General features: G+C 40.0%; 1 protein-coding gene across 1 annotated transcript in view; it reads right to left on the reverse strand.

Annotated features, from left to right (window-relative positions):
* Positions 1 to 19136, reverse strand: part of SLC1A3 (solute carrier family 1 member 3) — a 95626-nt gene that overhangs the window by 18699 nt on the left and 57791 nt on the right. The window contains exons 4-5 of the mRNA XM_054032884.1: positions 3664 to 3868; positions 1802 to 1844 (exon numbers count right to left, since the gene is read on the reverse strand). Of these exons, the coding sequence (XP_053888859.1) occupies positions 1802 to 1844; positions 3664 to 3868 (248 nt within the window). The remainder of the gene's footprint in view (positions 1 to 1801; positions 1845 to 3663; positions 3869 to 19136) is intronic.

Genomic DNA, 19136 nt, shown 5'->3' on the forward strand with positions numbered 1-19136 from the left:
TCTTGTTTTTCAAAAGATTATCAGAACTGCTTGATTTTGATGCAGATTTGATGGCAATTTGGATATAGAGCTGATGGCAATTGTGGTTTCCATGTTTCTGCAGCCATACATCATTGTAATCTCTTGGGAACAAAGGATTATGAAATGTGTGTCAGAATTTTCAGTCTTTATGCTCATTCTTAGAATGTTAGTGAACCAGACTGTGCCAGTTAAATAATACCTTCTTCACAAGTCTTCTGAGAAACACACTGAAAACCTTAAAGTAAATTTTTGAAAAGAAGGCTACAGGGCCAGGGTATTTTGATGTCTAAAGACCTTTGTAAATCTGGCCCATAATTATGTCTGCTGTGAAATGGATTAATATTTTATATTACAGATTTGATGATAAAATAATTTCTAGTTTTTAAAAATCCCATTGTATTTTATTTATCTTACTTAATTCTAAGTTCAAGGTATGATTTAAACATTAATAATGCCGAAATGAACAGATTTAAAGAGATGCTTTCTCAGTAAGCACAGTCTAATGATGAAAGGGACCAGCCAGAAACAATTGTCCTTAAATATCTCCTATTTATTCAGCTATTTCTGGCAATTCTTCTATTCTGTAAGGTAAATTGAGAAGCACAGTATGTTTGTCAACAAAACCTACAGAACATTTTTATTTGCATAACAGTTCTTGCATTGTATAGAGTGGAAATTGTGCATTTAAATAAAAATTTAACTCTCATACTAAGGTAAAATCTCCTTGCATATACTGGGTTTAAAACAACTAGTATGAACTACTTTGCTGTTCACTGCTATCAGTCATTTAAACTGGTCTCATTCAGGTGTTTGTTCAGAACTCTTTTCCATGGTAGCTTGGAGTATTACTGAGACTATTTAATAAGACTAGACCCCCTGACTACTGAGCACTTGAAGGTGAGACATTTTAAAGATATTGTAAGGCATAGAGAAGCCTCAAGATACAGCAATGGCTCCAGGCAAAGTTTCTGATACAGACACTAATGAATGGTGTATAGCATCAGCTAAAGATGAGAAACTATAGTATCAAAGAAATAATCATATTCATAGCAACATACATATATGTAGAAGGCTTATTATATTCATGTATTGCCCTCCAAAGTTTTTAAAGGGAATTTAAAAATCTTATTAGTGTCTTTTGTTTTTCCCTTTTAACAGGAATGTTGGTTAGGGCTAGACTACAAGTGGAGGATCACGATAAGTAACAATTAAGTGGCATTCCTGCCTTATCATCAGGCAGTAAGTGAGAAATACAAGCAATACTTTATAATAATTAGACCTATATGCTTTGCCTTTGAAGTATGCAGAGTTGGCTCCTCTACTTCCAACCTATGTTTTTGCAGACTTCCCATGTGATATTCCTGGATGCGTTCCAGCCTTTGTACCAATAGTACATTGATTATTCACCATCTCCTCGTCCCCCTGAGCCCAATATTGTCTTTGAAAAGAAAATTCTCCATTGATTTTCATTAAGCATGCCTTAGGCTCATGAATCAGGAAGATCTGGAGAAGTTTTAATTTTTGAGCTTGCTGGCTTAAGTGGGTTTTCCCAAGTTCTCACAGCAAGTACCACTGTACAAATGAATGAAAACAAATGTCCATTTTAGTTCATTTTCTTTAGCTGAAAAATAACAGTACATGTAAGGTCCATGATTGCTGTAAGGACAAGCAAAATCATTGGCTGTTCCTTAAAAAAACATTAATAACATTTCAGTCTTTAATTTACTACATGAAAGATACCATATTGGAGTTTCAGTTAGAAATAACAGCACAGTTTTACCTGTTTAAAGCAGGCTTCCACCAAGTTTGGAGGGAACATGTTTCTGTGAAAAAGAGATAAAATGTTAGAAATATTAATCACGTTCTAGCAACATATTAACCAGTAGCTCAGCTGATGGGGATAAACTGATTACTAAAGGATCACTAAAATGAAAAAATACATGTGTATATGTTACACTGAATAGGGCATCATTTATAGTATTACCTTATTATCTTTTCAAGAAAATTTAGGAGGGATGCTTTGGGCCAGTGAGTAAAGAACTGTATTTCAAATCCTACATAACAGGCCTGGCCATGAAACAGAATGTTGGTTGGTTTGCCAAATGAACATGATTAGAGGGTCTGTACTGACTTTTTTGGTATAGGTATTTATTAAAATGATCTGGATACAGATTAACTTTGCTCAATATGTAATGCAGCACCACTTATTTTCAAATGAAAACTGCTGACATTTTGATAGTCACACAATCTAGTGTATCTTACTGTGATTACTAAAAGGGAATAGTCAGTAAGTTTTCCTAATTAGAGCTGGATGAAATTTTTTGACCAAAATATTTTTTTCAGCAAATGATGCAGATTCAGTGACACTTAAACATTTCACACATTCATGTCAATTTTGCCAAATTGTTTCAGTTAAAAAAAAAAACTAACAAAATTTCCCCAAAAATATCGAAACATTTTGTTTTGACACTTTCAAAACAGTGTTTCAATTTTTCGATTTGAAATGACTTTTTGTTTTGAAAGTTCCTTTTATTTTACTTTTTAAAATTAAAAAACGTTAATGATCAAAATTGAACAAAAATGTTTCATTTTGTTTGACCCAAAGCAATTTTTTTTATCAGTTTGTCTAAAATTTTTATTTTTCATTTGATCCAAAACAATTTTTTTATTATTTTTTGAAATTGCCATCAAACTGAAAAATCTGTTCATACAGCTCTTTCTAATGTTAAAGTACATTTGACATGGCATAAAGTATTTTAAGGTAATATTTTATATGTATTACAAGTGTTTTTTCCACAACGCTGAAATTCCGCAAGGAATAAATGCCAGTGTGCACCTAGCTGATCTTGAAGAATTATCTTGAGTGAAAGCCTCTTCTTGCTCCATTCTGGAGCCCACCTTCCTGGTAGAATGGCTCTTGGAGGCCTCCCTCCGTGTCTGTGCTCTGTGACCCCCTCTGCTGGAGTTAACAAAGCATGAACTTCTTCTGAATTTCTTGGTGGTAAAGCCATTGGGTTCACATTCATTATCTGCTTCCCCACTTCCTGGCACACCCCTGTGGAACATCAGTTGGATAAAAATGGCACTGCAGAGTTTCTTTTAGCTTGGAGGAAACAGGCTACATTGCTTCTGCTCCATGCTGCTCCATGCTTTTTATCTACTTTTCTCTGGTTTCTCTCTCTTCTCCATGCAAATTGAGCAAAGGTAACCATATGGCCCCAAAGCAGGGGCTGCCATGTAAAATAAGATGAATGACTAAATGAATGGATTCAGGTGGAATGAGATTCTTGTTGGAGTACAGGGTAAAGGAGGGGAGAGGAACTTGGTGTTAGAAATTGTAGTTTTGGGGGGCGAAGAGGAACATGTGGAGGCAGTAAAGCAGGTTTCTGAACACAACATTGCTTTGAATTTTAAAAGCAGTTTCTTTCCTTGACATTTTGTTCAGCTGCTTATTTGAAAGTACTTACTGTGCTAGTTCTGTATTTTGTAATGACACTGTTGGCATCACCAGCTTCAAGTGAAGTTTGGCTAGTTTAGCTAGTCACTGTCCCAGATTGTCTATGTTAATTTTCCTTGTGATGTACATCTAAATATTGCTGCTGTTGCCACTGCTACAGAAGATGTACAATATAATATCCATACCTGATTAAATCAAGAAAGGCATCTGCTGCTGTCACTTTCATAATTTTGCCTTCTCTGTGCATATTTTCCTTTGTACCTTTCCCAGGGTGGATGATGACCACAATGATTATACCAATAATTACAGCAATGATCGTAGTACTCATGTAGTAGACTATTGCTCGCATTCCCATCTTCCCTGATGCTTTATTATCCAGGGCAGCCGTTCCTAATAAATTTAAGCACAAGGACATTCACCTCATAAAACTGTGAGTAAAGATTGTAAACTCAGCAACCTGAGTATGGCTTTGTGAGAGGAGTTCTGATAACAAGTACATTTAAAGTAACCCAAGTTATACTGGCCTAGTAAAACGACTCTGTTCCTCTTCACAGGTAGTGCTGCTATTGTTGCATCCCCCACCCTCCATGCTTGTTATTACATAAATTGTCTGTGAGAAGAGCTTAACTCTCCTCTGAATTATCTGGTGTTAGCAACTGTTGGAATCAGGATACGGAACTAGAGTAACCATTGGTTTGATCCGATGTGGCAATTCCTTTGTACCACAGAGATAATACATTGAGTTTTGGTTGACAGATTAAGCATAATCCAAAAATGCTTCATAGAAATCTGCTGCATTTAATCTGGAATGGCAGGGAAGAAATCACAGAGTACCTTTAGACAATATTGACTACCTGATGTGTTTATAGAGGTGTGTGTGCATGGAGGGCCTTTCTTAAATGTTTAATGCAATGACCTGGGTTTACCTCTGGCCCAAGCCATGGGAGATTCAAATAGATTAAGTGACATTAGCTTAATTCAGAAAATCCTTGCGATTGTACGAATTAAACATTTGGGATCTTTTGTAGGCGTCCCAAACGTTTGAGACATTAATCCTAACACTTGGCTGATCTTAGTACAATTCTGATTTAATGTGGATCCCAGGGTGCCCAATGTGGCATCTACTTAATCATTTGTTCACTAGGTTGCACAAACAGGGTCAGATTGTGGTTTTCAAGTGGAGGAGCCTTTCTGTAATAGGAGACCCAAGAGGAACTCTGGCTCTCTAAGTATGAATTTCCCAAGGATCCTAGGAAATGCACAGTTGGGGTGATTGATCCATCACTCTATAAACAGATATGGTTAGTGCTCCTCTTGTTACCACTTTAAGGGGTGAAACACCTTCCCAGTCTGCATTTGGGATGCTAACACAGCTATTTCAAATCAGTATTTCTCGGTTCTTATATTGATACCAATCACTATAGTATCTGAGCATTGTCTTTTCATTTATGTCTGTCTTTGAATTTATGAAGTACAGTGAAAGGCACCCATTTTGAGAACCTATCTCATAGGTAAAACATGCAACATATAAAAAAGGACTGCCATGAATGTAAAGTGTCTGAACATAAATAATATGCAAACCTAAAACAAGAACCATGACCTAGTTAAATTGATTTGTTTTTGTAACATTTATTATACATTGTAATTGCTGTAAATATGCACTGTTTAGAGTTACAAGGGTATTACCATAGATGTACACTGATGTAACTAAGCTCAAAAGAGACACCTGGGTTCCATTCCTGGCTCCGCCATAGACTTCTGGTGTGAATGTGATCATGTCACTCAAGTCTTTCATTTGCACTCCCTTTTTGTGTAAAAATTGTACCCACAAAATGATGCAGAAGGAGATTGCTATACTGACATCTTTAACTGCCTGTTTTAAACTTCTACTTCTAATGCAAGGGCAAAATTTTACAAGCACAAATTTTATTGTCAAATGGGAATCCAACCTTTGGAATATATGGCCTGTAACTCCTCTGTCCCTCAGATCATTCATCTGTAAAATGAGGTCATCGTACTTGCCACGGTAGCTCACTGTGATGTTGTGAAGTCTAATTCCACGTTTGTTATGTGCTTTGAGATCCTTGGATGTTATATACAGTACTAGTGAGTGCAAAGAGGGAGTAGTATTTTTTTAAACAGGAAGTAAATCATAAAAACCCTTTTATCTTTTTTTTTCAAAGATAAACCCTTTTCTTTTTTTTTTCAAAGTTCCACAAAAGAATTCAAATATTCACCCTACTTTACTAATATGTCTAAACACAAACTTAGTAATTGTTGGCCCTTTCTGTTCCATAATGAACACGTTCAATTTTTATACCAGATGGGATTTGTTAGGATTATATTTTTAGTTCTTCAGCATGATAAAAAAAATCTATAATTAACAAAGATAGAAAGAACATGTGAGATTAACAAAATCAAGAATAAATTTATATTCACTTTTCAAGTCAATTTGTTCAAACTTTGCTTATGAATTTTGAGTTTAAATGATCATATGTTCTTATTCCCCTTGTACTATATTGCTAAACAAGTAGCAATATGCTGTGTATTTTTTTCTTCTGCATTTTAGCTAAGATCAGGTATAGTCTCTGTTATGTCGTCTGTCAGGAGATACTGTCCTGCTCTTGCCAGGTGACTTGGGGGCTAATGCTGAGTGCCCTCAACTCCTGGAGATTTTGTAGGTTTGGCCTCTTGATGCTTTTATAGGTTTTACCATCTCCTTGTACCACTGGCCAGATTCCCAAAGTCTGTGGGAATTGGGGCTGCTCAACACCTCTCTGGAAGTGATCAGCACTTTTGCAGAATCAGACCCTATGATCCTATTTCATTGTTGGACTGGCATGGGGGTAGTGTGATGAGCTGGATTTGTTGTCTTACAGTACGTCTACACTCAAATAAAAGATCTCTGGCTCAGCTGCAGCTTGACCAGGTCAGCCGACTCTGGCTCATGGAGTTTGGGCTGGAGCCTGAGCTCTGGAATGCTCCCCTTGCAGGTACACAGAGCCCGGATTCCAACTCAAGCCTGAATGTCTATACTGCAATTTTATAGCCCTGTAGTCCAAGTCCTGTGAACCTGAGTCAGCTGACCTAGGTCAGGTCTGGGTCTTTTATTAGTATAAACATATCCTAAGGGGCTGATCCAGAGCCCAGTGAAGTCAATGGGAGTTTTTTTTCCATTGGCTTCAGTGGGTTTTGGATGAGACCCTGAGTAGGTACCAGGAGTCATACTCTTTTCTTACTAAGCTGCTTTCCAACTTGGCTTCCTATTCTGCGATCATGCTGTGATGTTGCCTTGTATTTCAGTTGTTCTGGTCTTATTCCTGCTTTTCTTCTTCAGACAAAGGATTTTCTAGTTTGAGGCAAGGAGGGGCTGACTGCTCTGCCCCCTGTTCTTGACTGTTAAGAGTGCTAAAATAAATATTCAAGATAGAGTGTTGAGAGGCAAATATTAACAAAGGATCATGTTTTGCTATATGAGGAGGAGGCAAACTTCCACCTCACAGAGACTGCTCCTGGGAGGTACTGAGTATCCTCACCTCTTACTGAAGTCATTGGGAGCAAAGGGCATTCAGCGCCTTACGAGAAGCTGTTGGCACTTTGCAGGATTGAGCCCAAAGCTTTCAACAGCTTTCATCGTGTCAACACTATAAAAAAATTATCCAAAAAAATCCAGATTTTTTTAAAACAAGAAAGAATGAAAGGTTTTATTTTCTTAATTATTTTTAAGGGTTGATGAGACTTCTTAGGGCTGAATGAGTCTCTGGCAAAGTCCTTAATGGAGAAGCAATAAAGTTAGCTCTGAGGCTTTTATGTGTCACAGGCCATTGTGTACATATTCTTTTCTTCCATAGAAAGCCAGCAAAAGCTCCCATTGTTCTGTGGAGATGTATGTGCCCCTTTAATCCTGCTTGCAGCTTGCTCTCCCACATGGCTGCTGGCTCTCAACTACTCTGCCATCTCATTCATCTCTGCTCCATCTTCTTCTTCGTGTGCCCTCCCCTTCCCCATGGGCCTGGGAAACTTGCAGGCCCACTGGTCACCATAAACAAGAATGCCTTGCTGTTGTCAAGACAACCATGAGCAGAGTGCCTGTAATTTTTGTATCCACACACACAGGATGAATGGGAATCATGTTTGGGGGAAAAGAGGTTTCTAAGATTCAAAACAAACCCAAATTCCACCCCCCTCTTCACATACTCTCTGCCCCTCTTCTCCTGAAATGAGTGTGAATCAGTCATACTGTGGCTGAAATAAAGACATAACAAGCAGTTCTCCAGAGTGCTTGGGACAAAGGGCAAAGCAGTACATCGCTCCCTAACAAAGGTGCTAGAGAGGAAATTGAACAAAATGTTTTGAGAACTAGGAAAGGTAGTAACAAGAACGGTAATTGAGAGAGAGTGCAAAGAGTTGTAGTTAATTATGGGCATACAGTAATTACAGACTGCATCTTACCAAAAATGATTGACTATCAGACACTATTTTATTCCTTCCCAACCAGAGCACAGCCATACAAATTAGCCTAGGACTGTGATATGGTGATTTTCTTGAACCCAGTTGGATTATTATTATTATTAATTATTATTATTTTATTTTCTTAATCATTGCAAACAGGGCTCAGTAAAGTTGTTCTGAGATGGTATAAGCTAATTTGTCGTTTTGTGTTGTGATAAGGTAAAGAACTAACCAGAGACTGATGATAAAATATGTGATTTTTTTTTACTCCTCAATAACACCAGGAATATAATACATAGACATTTTCATCATAGCACTTAAAGTCAGTGGCTTTGGAGCTGCTGACTGCTCCAGGGTATAATCTTAAGAGGCAAGCCTTCTCCATCCAGTCCTGCAACTTTGGAATGCACTTCCCTTTGATTAGAGTTGGGGTCAAGCTGAAAAATGGGCATCCTGATCAAATGATGGATTTTAGACACCCCAAAGTCAGGGGTAGTGAACTTTTCAAATCTGGTTCAAGCCCACATCTACCTTTAATATGCCAGTACATCATAGTCCATCAAGGATATATTTCTGCCCTTGACCTTTTAGCTTTTCTACATACATGAGCAGAATTTAATAAAACAGCTGAACAGAAAAGATTACACAGCTAATGGCACATTGCTGATCAGCAGCTAGAGATCAGGATCAGCAAACAGCGGGGTATTGTGAGGGAGTTTTCCAGGTGAAGGAGGAGCAATTAGATGACCCTTGGAGGGCGGGGGGGTGTTTGTTGTCTATTTGTGTTCTTGCTGCTTGACTGTAGTACATAGTGTGGTCTGTTTGGGGGCCTGTGTGCTGAGCCTAGCGGCCTGCTAGCAAATCTAAGAGCTTCTTAACAATGCTTTGATCCCTAATCTCTTTAGGAACCATTAACCAGCAGGTGGGGGCTAACGTAGGGAAAACAGGGGTTTAAAAACCAGTTCCTAAGTGACCAGCTAGTGACCAGGAGCAGCAAACAGGAGTTTTATGAGGTAGTTTAGAGAGGGAGCGAGAGAGCAAGATACACCTAACATTCTCTAAACTTAGGCCAATAAACACTGCCCTGAAGCCACCCCCCAAAAAAACCAAACCAAACCAAAAAAGCTGCAGGAGTTAAAAAGAGTGCAGGCAGAAGTCCGGCAGCAGAGTGGGGGTTATTTGGTTTATTGCACTGAATGCAGCTTGTATGATTACCTGCCTTTTGAGCAGGTCACATGTGTTGTATTTGGTGCAAAGAGAAAAAGCCCTCAGAGACCGAGTATGGGCTCTTGAGAACAGAGTGGCTGAACTGGAGGAGCTAAGGAGACAGAGCGATACGTAGATGAGACTTTCTGGGACACAGTAGAGCAGTCCCACCCCAGTATGACAGCCTCTGTGCCATTGAGGAGGATGAAAATCTCAGGCAAGGAAAACATCAAACTGGAGTGGAGGGAAATGATCCCATAGTTGAGACCCTCCTTTCAGATGATGTCATGGTATCATCTCACACTGAGGATACTTCACCAGGAGAGGCAACCCAGTTATTAGGAAGCAACAGGTAATAGTAATGGGGGATTTGACTATTAAAAATATAGATAGCTGGGTTTGTGATGACTGGGAGATCCGCATGGTGAATTGCCTGCCAGGTGCAAAGGTTGCAGATCTCTTGAGACACCTTGACAGAGTTATGAGCAGTGCTGGGCAGGAGGTGGTCATGGTATATGTAGATAACAATGACATAGGAAAAGGTAGGAGAGAGGTTCTGGAGGCCAAATTCATGCTGCTAGATAAGAGATTAAGGTCCAGGACTTCCAGGATAGCATTCTCTGAAATGCTTCCAGTTCCATGCACAGGGCCAATTAGACACACAGAACTGCAGGGTCTCAGTGTATGGATGAGACAATGGTGTAGAGAGGAGGGTCTTAGGTTTATTAGGAACTAGGAACACCATCCCTGCCCATCCTGGGTAATAGCCATTGATGGACCTATCCTCCATGAATTTATCTAGTTCTTTTTTGAACTCTGTTATAGAAAACTCAATAATAATGGTGGATTTCAACTATCTCCATATTGACTGGATACATGTCACCTCAGGACAGGATGCAGAAATAAAGTTTCTAGACACCAATAATGACTGCTTTTTGAAGCAGCTAGTCCTGGAATGCACAGGGGAAGAGGGAATTCTTGATTTAGTCCTAAGTGAAGCAAGGGATCTGGTCCAAGAGGTGAAGATCAGTAATAGCGACCATAATGTAATTAAATTAGCATTCTTTTGGGTGGAAAAATACCAAAGAAACCCACCATAGTAGCATTTAACTTCAGAAAGATGAACTACACAAAAAAGGGAAAGCTAGTTAAATGGAAATTAATAGGAACAGCCACAAGAATGAAATGCCTGCAAGCTGCATGGAAACTTTAAAAAAATACCATAATAGAGGATCAAATTAAATGTACATCCCAAATTAAAAAGAATAGTAAGAGGACCAAAAAATAATTCCACTTCTGTTAAACAACAGAGTAAAAGAAGTGGTTAGACACAAAACATCATCCTTTAAAAATTGGAAGTCAGATCCTACTGAGGAGGGGAAAGGAGCATACACTGTGGGAAGTCAAATGTAAAGGTATAATTAGGCAAACCAAAAAAGAATTTTAAGAGCAACTAGCAAAAGACTCAAAAACTAACAGAATTTTTTTTTAAGTACATGAGAAGCAGGAAGCCTTTCAAACAAAGGACGATTGAGGTGGTCAAGGAGCACTGAAAGAAGATAAGGCTATTACAGAGAAGTTAAATTAATTTTTTGCTTTGGTCTTCACTGCAGAGGATGTGAGAGAGAGAGAGCCATACTTGACCCATTCTTTTTAGGTGACAAACCTGAGGAAAAATCCCAGATTGAGGTGTCAGTAGAGGAGGTTTTGAGGAACTCAGATATGAAATTGCAGAACTACTAAGTGTAGTATATAACCTATCACTTAAATCAGCTTCTGTACCAGATGACTGGAGGATAGCTAATGTGACGCCAATTTTTAAAAAAAGACTCCAGAGGCAATCCTATCAATTACAGCTGATAAACCTAACTTCAGTACCAGGCAAATTGGTTAAAACTGTACTAAAGAACAGAATTATTAGACACGTAGATGCAAACAATTTGTTGGGGAAGAGTCAACACAACTTTTGTAAAGGGAAATCATGCCCCAACAATCCATAAGAATTTTTTGAGGTAGTTAACAAGCATGTGGAGAAGGGTGATCCTGTAGATGTAGTGTATCTGGATTTGCAGAAAGCCTTTGATAAGGTCCCTCTTAAGGCTCAAAGCAGTCAAAGGCTCTTAAGCAAAGTAAGCAGTCATGGGATAAGAAGGAAGGTCCCTTTGTGGATTAGTAATTGGTTAAAAGACAGGAAACAAAGGGAGGAATAAATGGTCAGATTTCAGAATGGAGAGAGGTAAATAGTGGTGTCCCCCAGGAATCTGTATTGGGACAAGTGCTGTTCAACATATTAATAAATGATCTGGGAAAAAGGGATAAATAATATGATGGCAAAATTTGCAGATGATACTAAATTACTCAAAATAGTAAACTCCAAAGCAGACTACAGAGAGTTGGGGATCTCACAAAACTAGGTGACTGGGCAACAAAATGGCAGATAAAATTCAATGTTGATAAATACAAAGTAATGCACATTGGAAAACATAATCCCAACTATACGTACAAAATGATGGGGTCTAAATTAGCTGTTACCTCTTAAGAAAGAGATCTTGGAGTCATTGTGGGTAGTTCTCTGAAAACATCCGGTCAATGTGCAGCAGCAGTCAAAAAGCTATCAGAATGTTAAGAACCCTTAGGAAAGGGAAAGATCGTAAGACAGAAAATATCGTAATGCCACTATATAAATCCTTGATATGCCCGCACCTGAATACTTCATGCAATTCTGGTCTCCCCATCTTAAAAATATATACAGTAACTCCTCACTTAATGTTGTAGTTATGTTCCTGAAAAATGCGACTTTAAGCGAAACAATGTTAAGCGAATCCAGTTTCCCCATAAGAATTAATGTAAATGAGGGGGTTAGGTTCCAGGGAAATTTTTTTCACCAGACAAAAGTCTATCTATCTATCTATCTATACACACACACACACAGTATAAGTTTTAAACAAACAATTTAATACTGGTACACAGTGATGATGATGGTGAAGCTTAGTTGAGGTGGAGGAGTCAGAGGATGAGATTTCCCTTACTGCTAAATGATGAACTAGCAATTGGCTGAACCCTCAAGGGTTAACTCTCTCACTCTGCAAGGCAGTAGGAATGGAGGGAGATATGCGCATTTCCCTTAAATACACTGCCTTGTTAATTAGATCAGCTTGCTGAGACTGCAGCTGCTGCAAGCTCCCTCCGTCCTGAGCCCTGCTCTATGGAAGATGGGGTAAGCGGGGTGCAGGAGCAGGGGGGAGGGGGACACCCTTACATTAGCCCCCCTCTTCCTTCCCTCCCCCCAGCACAGCAAGCAGGAGTATCGGGGAGCAGCTCCCAGGCAGAGGGCAGGAGCAGCACATGGCAGTGTGGGGAGGGACACAGCTGAACTGTAGGCAGCTGCTGCACAGGGAACTTAGGGGAGCGGGGAGCTGATATGGGGAGCTGATGGGGGCTGCCGGTCCACCCTGGTTCCAAGCCCCCACCAGCTAGCTGCAAGGGGCTGCTCTTCCTGCAAGCAGGAGACAAAGCAGGCGGCTGCCAAACGTTAGAAGGTAGCATTACACAACTTTAAATAAGCACCTAATTGATCAGCAATGAAACAACGTTAACCGGGATGACTTTAAGTGAGGAGTAACTGTATTAGAAATGGAAAAGGTACAGAGAAGGGCAACAAAAATGATTGAGGTTATGGAACAGCTTCCATATGAGGAGAGGTTAAAAAGACGGGGACTATTAAACTTGGAAAAGAGATGAGTAAGGGGGATATGGTAGAGGTCTATAAAATCATGAATGGTGTGGAGAAAATGAACAAGGAAGTGTTATTTACCCTTTCACATAATACAAGAACCATAGGTCATCTGATGAAATTAATAGGCATCAGGTTTAAAACAAACAAAAGGAAGTACTTTTTCACACAACACACAGTCAACCTGTGGAGCTCATTGCTGGGGTGTAGCGGGGTGATCACTGAAGGGCTTAAAACCTCCCTGGGAGAGAGCTGCGGTGGTATTGGCACTGTCAGAATACAGGATACTGGGCTAGATGGACCATTGGTCTAACCCAGGATGACCATTCTTATGTTCTTATGTAGGTAGCTTCCCTACTTGGGGTTTGCCATATGATGTTAGTGAAAGCAGCATTGTGCCCTCGGTATAATTACTTTTCTTCTTTAATTTGGGAATTTGGGGTAATCTCTGCTCCTGATTTCACCTGTTAAATCACACTTTCAGAGTTTTTCTGCCTCTCTCTAACAGTACCCATTGGTGAAAATAAAAGACTTACTTCTTTGCTCTTCTACAATAAATAAATATTATCTGAGACAAAACACCGCAAAGATTTTGCCCCAAACTCTTTACAACTTTTTGCTGCTTTAAAAAAATAAAGCTGTTGTAATAACATAGTTTTGATGTATAATTATAAAGCACTTGATGGGATCTGTGTTTAATTTTTAAAATTATAAACTAATATCCAACTGATGAGTGGTTATAGAGCAAAGTGATTTATGTTTTTCATGAATATTTAATATGGTTGATAAATAGAAAGTGATGACTAGGAGCTATTTTAAATTAATACTAGCTCCACATTTTGGCAACAAAATTGGCAACAAGCTCTTTCCAAAATACTTTTTTACATACACTTCCCTTGAAGGTTTCAGTCTGTTTTTCAAAACATGACATAGAAAACAGAATCTTTATTGCTAATTATTTTCCTATTTATCCTTTTACAGACTCTTCGTTATGAGGCTGGAGTTGCTAGGTAAAGTGTCCTAGGGTAGAACAGTGGTAAAGCCAACTGTTGATTCATGAATGTGGCCTTAATTTAATTTTGTTTTTTAAAGTTGTCTTTCACTCCCTAAAGAAACAGTCTTAGGCTTCGCCTACCGTGCAGAGACTGTATCAGCAAAGCTGTGGCACCATAGCAATGCCAGCTTAACCCCCTAATGTAGACATAGTAGACAGTGACAGAAGGGGTTTGTCACACTTCAAGGCAACTGCTCCTATATTTCCCCTCAGTGGTCTAGCAAGGGCACGCACTCACAGGCTTTCAGCTCCCCAGAATGGAGACATGCATGTGACTGGGTTATTTCCAGGCTGCACAATTCGCTGCCTTCACTAGGTTATTCACAGCACAGACAGGTTGCTGAAGGGCACCTGCTTGCTTCCTCTTCAGAAATGAGTAACAGCGTGACTGCCCACAATTATAGTTACCACACAGGTCTTTCTGAGCAAGCCTACTTTAGTCTTGAGGTAAAAAGAGAAAACATACTAAAAATTAACAGAGAAAACATAAAAAAGGAATGAAAGAACCTTCACACACGCTAATGCACTTACCAGAGGAATTGCCCCCCCACCCACCCCAATTCTAAGATGGATTCTAGGAGGAGCAGTCCTTCAAATCCCCACCCCAGAGGATTCCTTGTGGTTACAAGTTCATCACAGCACCCTCATAATAGGTTTAGTTTTCCCTTTATACAGTTCAGGGGGGTTTGATCTAAAGTTGTCAGGAGCAGGTCATTAGAAAATACATTTTCCTTCCCAGAGCTTAGCTTCAAAAGGGTGGATTCCAGGTACTTCCTAGGAAATCCACTTCACAGGTATTGTTCTAAAGTCTTTTGAAGTTCCTAATACCTTCCAGAAATTGCATTAGTCAGTCTCTTACAGAAGGTGCATACATACAATCCCACAATAACACACACACAACTACATGTTTATCATCAGGAATGGTAACATACAAAAGCCAGTAGGAGAACACTTCAATCTCCCTGGACATTCAATAACAGATTTAAAGGTAGCCATCCTTCAACAAAAAAACCTTCAAAAACAGACTTCAAAGAAAAACTGCAGAGCTATAATTCATATGCAAATTTAACACCATTAATTTGGGCTTGAATAGGGACTGGGAGTGGCTGGCTCACTACAAAAGCAATTTTCCCTTTCTTGGTATTGACACCTCCTCATCAATTATTGGGAGTGGACCACATCCACCCTGACTGAATTGGCCTTGTCAACACTAGTTCTCCACTTGTAAGGTAACTTTCTTCTCCTTATGTGCCAGTATATTTATGCCTGTATCTGTAATTTTCACTCCATGCATCTGAAGAAGTGGGCTTTTTACCCATGAAAGCTTATACCCAAATACATCTGTTAGTCTTTAAGGTGCCACCGGACTCCTCAATGTTTAATACAATATACCCCAAAAGTATTAACCCTAATTCAATAAGGTTTAATTTAGTTCAGTAAAGGTTATCTTGATTTTTTTGCCTCTGTCTTCACGCACAAGGTGAGCTCCCAGATTGCTGCACTGGGCAGTACAGCATGGGGAGAAGGTGACCAACCCTCTGTGGAGAAAGAAGTGGTTCGGGACTATTTAGAAAAACTGGACGTGCACAAGTCCATGGGGCCGGATGCGCCGCATCCGAGGGTGCTAAAGGAGTTGGCGGGGTGAGATTGCAGAGCCATTTGCTATTATTTTTGAAAACTCATGGCGATCGGGGGAGGTCCCAGATGACTGGAAAAAGGCTAATGTAGTACCCATCTTTAAAAAAGGGAAGAAGGAGGATCCGGGGAACTACAGGCCAGTCAGCCTCACCTCAGTCCCTGGAAAAATCATGGAGCAGGTCCTCAAGGAATCAATTATGAAACATTTAGAGGAGAGGAAAGTGATCAGGAACAGTCAGCATGGATTCACAAAGGGGAAGTCGTGCCTGACTAACCGAATTGCCTTCTATGATGAGATAACTGGCTCTGTGGATGAGGGGAAAGCAGTGGACGTGTTATTCCTTGACTTTAGCAAAGCTTTTGATACGGTCTCCCACAGTATTCTTGCCAGCAAGTTAAAGAAGTATGGGCTGGATGAATGGACTGTAAGGTGGATAGAAAGCTGGCTAGATCGTCGGGCTCAACGGGTAGTGATCAATGGCTCCATGTCTAGTTGGCAGCCAGTTTCAAGTGGAGTGCCCCAAGGGTCGGTCCTGGGGCCGGTTTTGTTTAATATCTTTATTAATGATCTGGAGGATGGTGTGGACTGCACTCTCAGCAAGTTTGCAGATGACACTAAACTAGGAGGCGTGGTAGATACACTAGAGGGTAGGGATCGGATACAGAGGGACCTAGACAAATTAGAGGATTGGGCCGAAAAAAACCTGATGAGGTTCAACAAGGACAAGTGCAGAGTCCTGCACTTAGGACGGAAGAATCCCATGCACTGCTACAGACTAGGGACCGAATGGCTAGGTAGCAGTTCTGCAGAAAAGGACCTAAGGGTCACAGTGGATGAGAAGCTGGATATGAGTCAACAGTGTGCTCTTGTTGCCAAGAAGGCTAACGGTATTTTGGGCTGTATAAGTAGGGGCATTGCCAGCAGATCGAGGAACGTGATCGTTCCCCTTTATTCGACATTGGTGAGGCCTCATCTGGAATACTGTGTCCAGTTTTGGGCCCCACACTACAAGAAGGATGTGGAAAAATTGGAAAGAGTCCAGCGGAGGGCAACAAAAATGATTAGGGGTCTGGAGCACATGACTTATGAGGAGAGGCTGAGGGAACTGGGATTGTTTAGTCTCCAGAAGAGAAGAATGAGGGGGGATTTGATAGCAGCCTTCAACTACCTGAAGGGGGGTTCCAAAGAGGATGGAGCTCGGCTGTTCTCAGTGGTGGCAGATGACAGAACAAAGAGCAATGGTCACAAGTTGCAGTGGGGGAGGTCCAGGTTGGATATCAGGAAAAACTATTTCACTAGGAGTGTGGTGAAACACTGGAATGCGTTACCTAGGGAAGTGGTGGAGTCTCCTTCCTTGGAGGTTTTTAAGGCCCGGCTTGACAAAGCCCTGGCTGGGATGATTTAGCTGGGAATTGGTCCTGCTTTGAGCAGGGGGTTGGACTAGATGACCTCTTGAGGTCCCTTCCAACTCTGATATTCTATGATTCTAATTCTGTAAGGTTTGTTCAGGTTATTACAGGATATTGTCAGTGTTGTATGGTTTTTCTGTTGTTGTAGAAACACAACCTCTTGAGTGGCGGAAGGTAGGTTGACAGAAACATTTCTCATATTGACCTAGTTGCCTCTACGCTGGGGGTTAGTTTGTCATAGGTAGAGCACTGAGGGATGTGGATTTTTTCACACTCCTAAATACCATAGCTATGTCAGCCTAAATTTTACATGTAGACCACTCCTTACCACCACATCCTTTTGAGCACTGCAGGATGAGTAAACTGACATCTTCAGACTATAAGAATGATTCCCACTGTGGGTGACGATGAGGATATGTGGAATGAATAACAAGATCAAAGCAAGTATCTGCCTGGTAAAGTTCTAAAGAAAAGTCATTAGTTAGCTGAAACCAGTGGGAAGTTTTGTCTGACTGTAATCAACATGCTTGGGCTCAGAAACCCTGATCCTCAGGGGCATTGAGTGTCTCCTGGGAGGTACTGACCACCCTCCACTGTCTCTGAAGCCAATGGGAGTGGAGGGTGCTGAGCAGCTTATAATAAATAATAATAATAAATAATAACAATATAATTATTTTATGCTTGCAGGATCAGGCCCTAAATTAATACAGAGTTAGACACAACTAAACTCCAGACTTAAAAATTAATTAATCAACATAGAAGGAGATAATGCAATAGCAAAGAAGTACAACATTATTAATGTTTGCAGATACTTAATACTGTAGCTTCACGTTAACTCAGCAGTGCGAAAATTAATACAGTTGATGACAACCTGAATTTCACATAAAAGATGTGTCTAAAATGCAGCATTGTGTGATGTTTTGCTGTGTGGATCTGCTTCATGGTGAGAGATGTAGACAGGACCCTTGAATTTCTCAATTCCCCTTATCTCTACGTAGCTAGAAGTTTTAATAATCAGATTACACATTTTAATAAGCTTTTGCCAGCCTTATTCAAACACTGGACAAGAAAAAACCTTATGAAAAAATAGTATTAAAGTAATGTATCAGAGGGGTAGCTGTGTTAGTCTGGATCTGTAAAAAGCAACAGAGTCCTGTGACACCTTATAGACTAACAAATGTATTGGAGCATAAGCTTTCGTGGGTGAATACGTCCGACGAAGTGGGTATTCACCCACGAAAGCTTATGCTCCAATACATTTGTTAGTCTATAAGGTGCCACAGGACTCTTTGTTGCTTATTAAAGTAATGTAAGTAAATTCAATCCACACTTACATGGTTGTGACTAATTCAGCTGCCCATCTAATAACCGTGTGCAGGGTTGCCAGTGAAAATCCCACTGCATGTAAGAAGAAGTCCCATTGCATGAGACAAAGAAAGAAAAGACCATAAGAAAACCATGGGAATTGACAGGGCCTGGAAAAGCCCAGATGAGCAGCTGAGTAGAGTGATGTGCTCTAAGTGACTCTCTGAGACCCTTTGTTAAACTTCCACCACCAAACTAAAGGGATCATTGGGATGATTCCCTGCATATGATGGAGTGATCCCCTCTCTGGAGGCTGCTAAATCATCCCTCCGAGAGATGACTAATCCCTGATGATTGTACAAGCACTTTTGAATAATTCATTTTAAATACACAAGATTGCACTAAATGCCAGATATTTTTGCCAGCAATGGATACCTCTGGATATTTCTACAAAGTGTATGTACGCGTGCGCACACACCATTTCACATGACACAAGTAGGAAGAACATTTGCTTTGCTATCAAGAGGTTCAGTATTTTTTGTCAGAAAGTAAAAGTACTGCTACAGTAGCAAGTATGCCAAATATAGGTTGGTTTGCCAAGGGGTGTTTCATTCATCCCTCCTTGGTTATTGCTATGAGAAAATGTTTAAATAGATAAACATCTGAATAGATTTTCCAGGCCTCCATACCTCCTGTCTGCAAACACCTGCACTCCTGGTTACACAGAATTTTATTATGGGAAGGAACACTTTTGCAGTCGCCTCTTAAAATATTGAGACATCAGTGACTGAATGGACACTGTAGGCACTAATAAAAATCTCAAGTGGTTTTATGCTGCTTTTTACATTTTGATACTTTAT

Source organism: Malaclemys terrapin, chromosome 6 (genome assembly GCF_027887155.1).
Source record: "Malaclemys terrapin pileata isolate rMalTer1 chromosome 6, rMalTer1.hap1, whole genome shotgun sequence".
NCBI lineage: Eukaryota > Metazoa > Chordata > Testudines > Emydidae > Malaclemys > Malaclemys terrapin.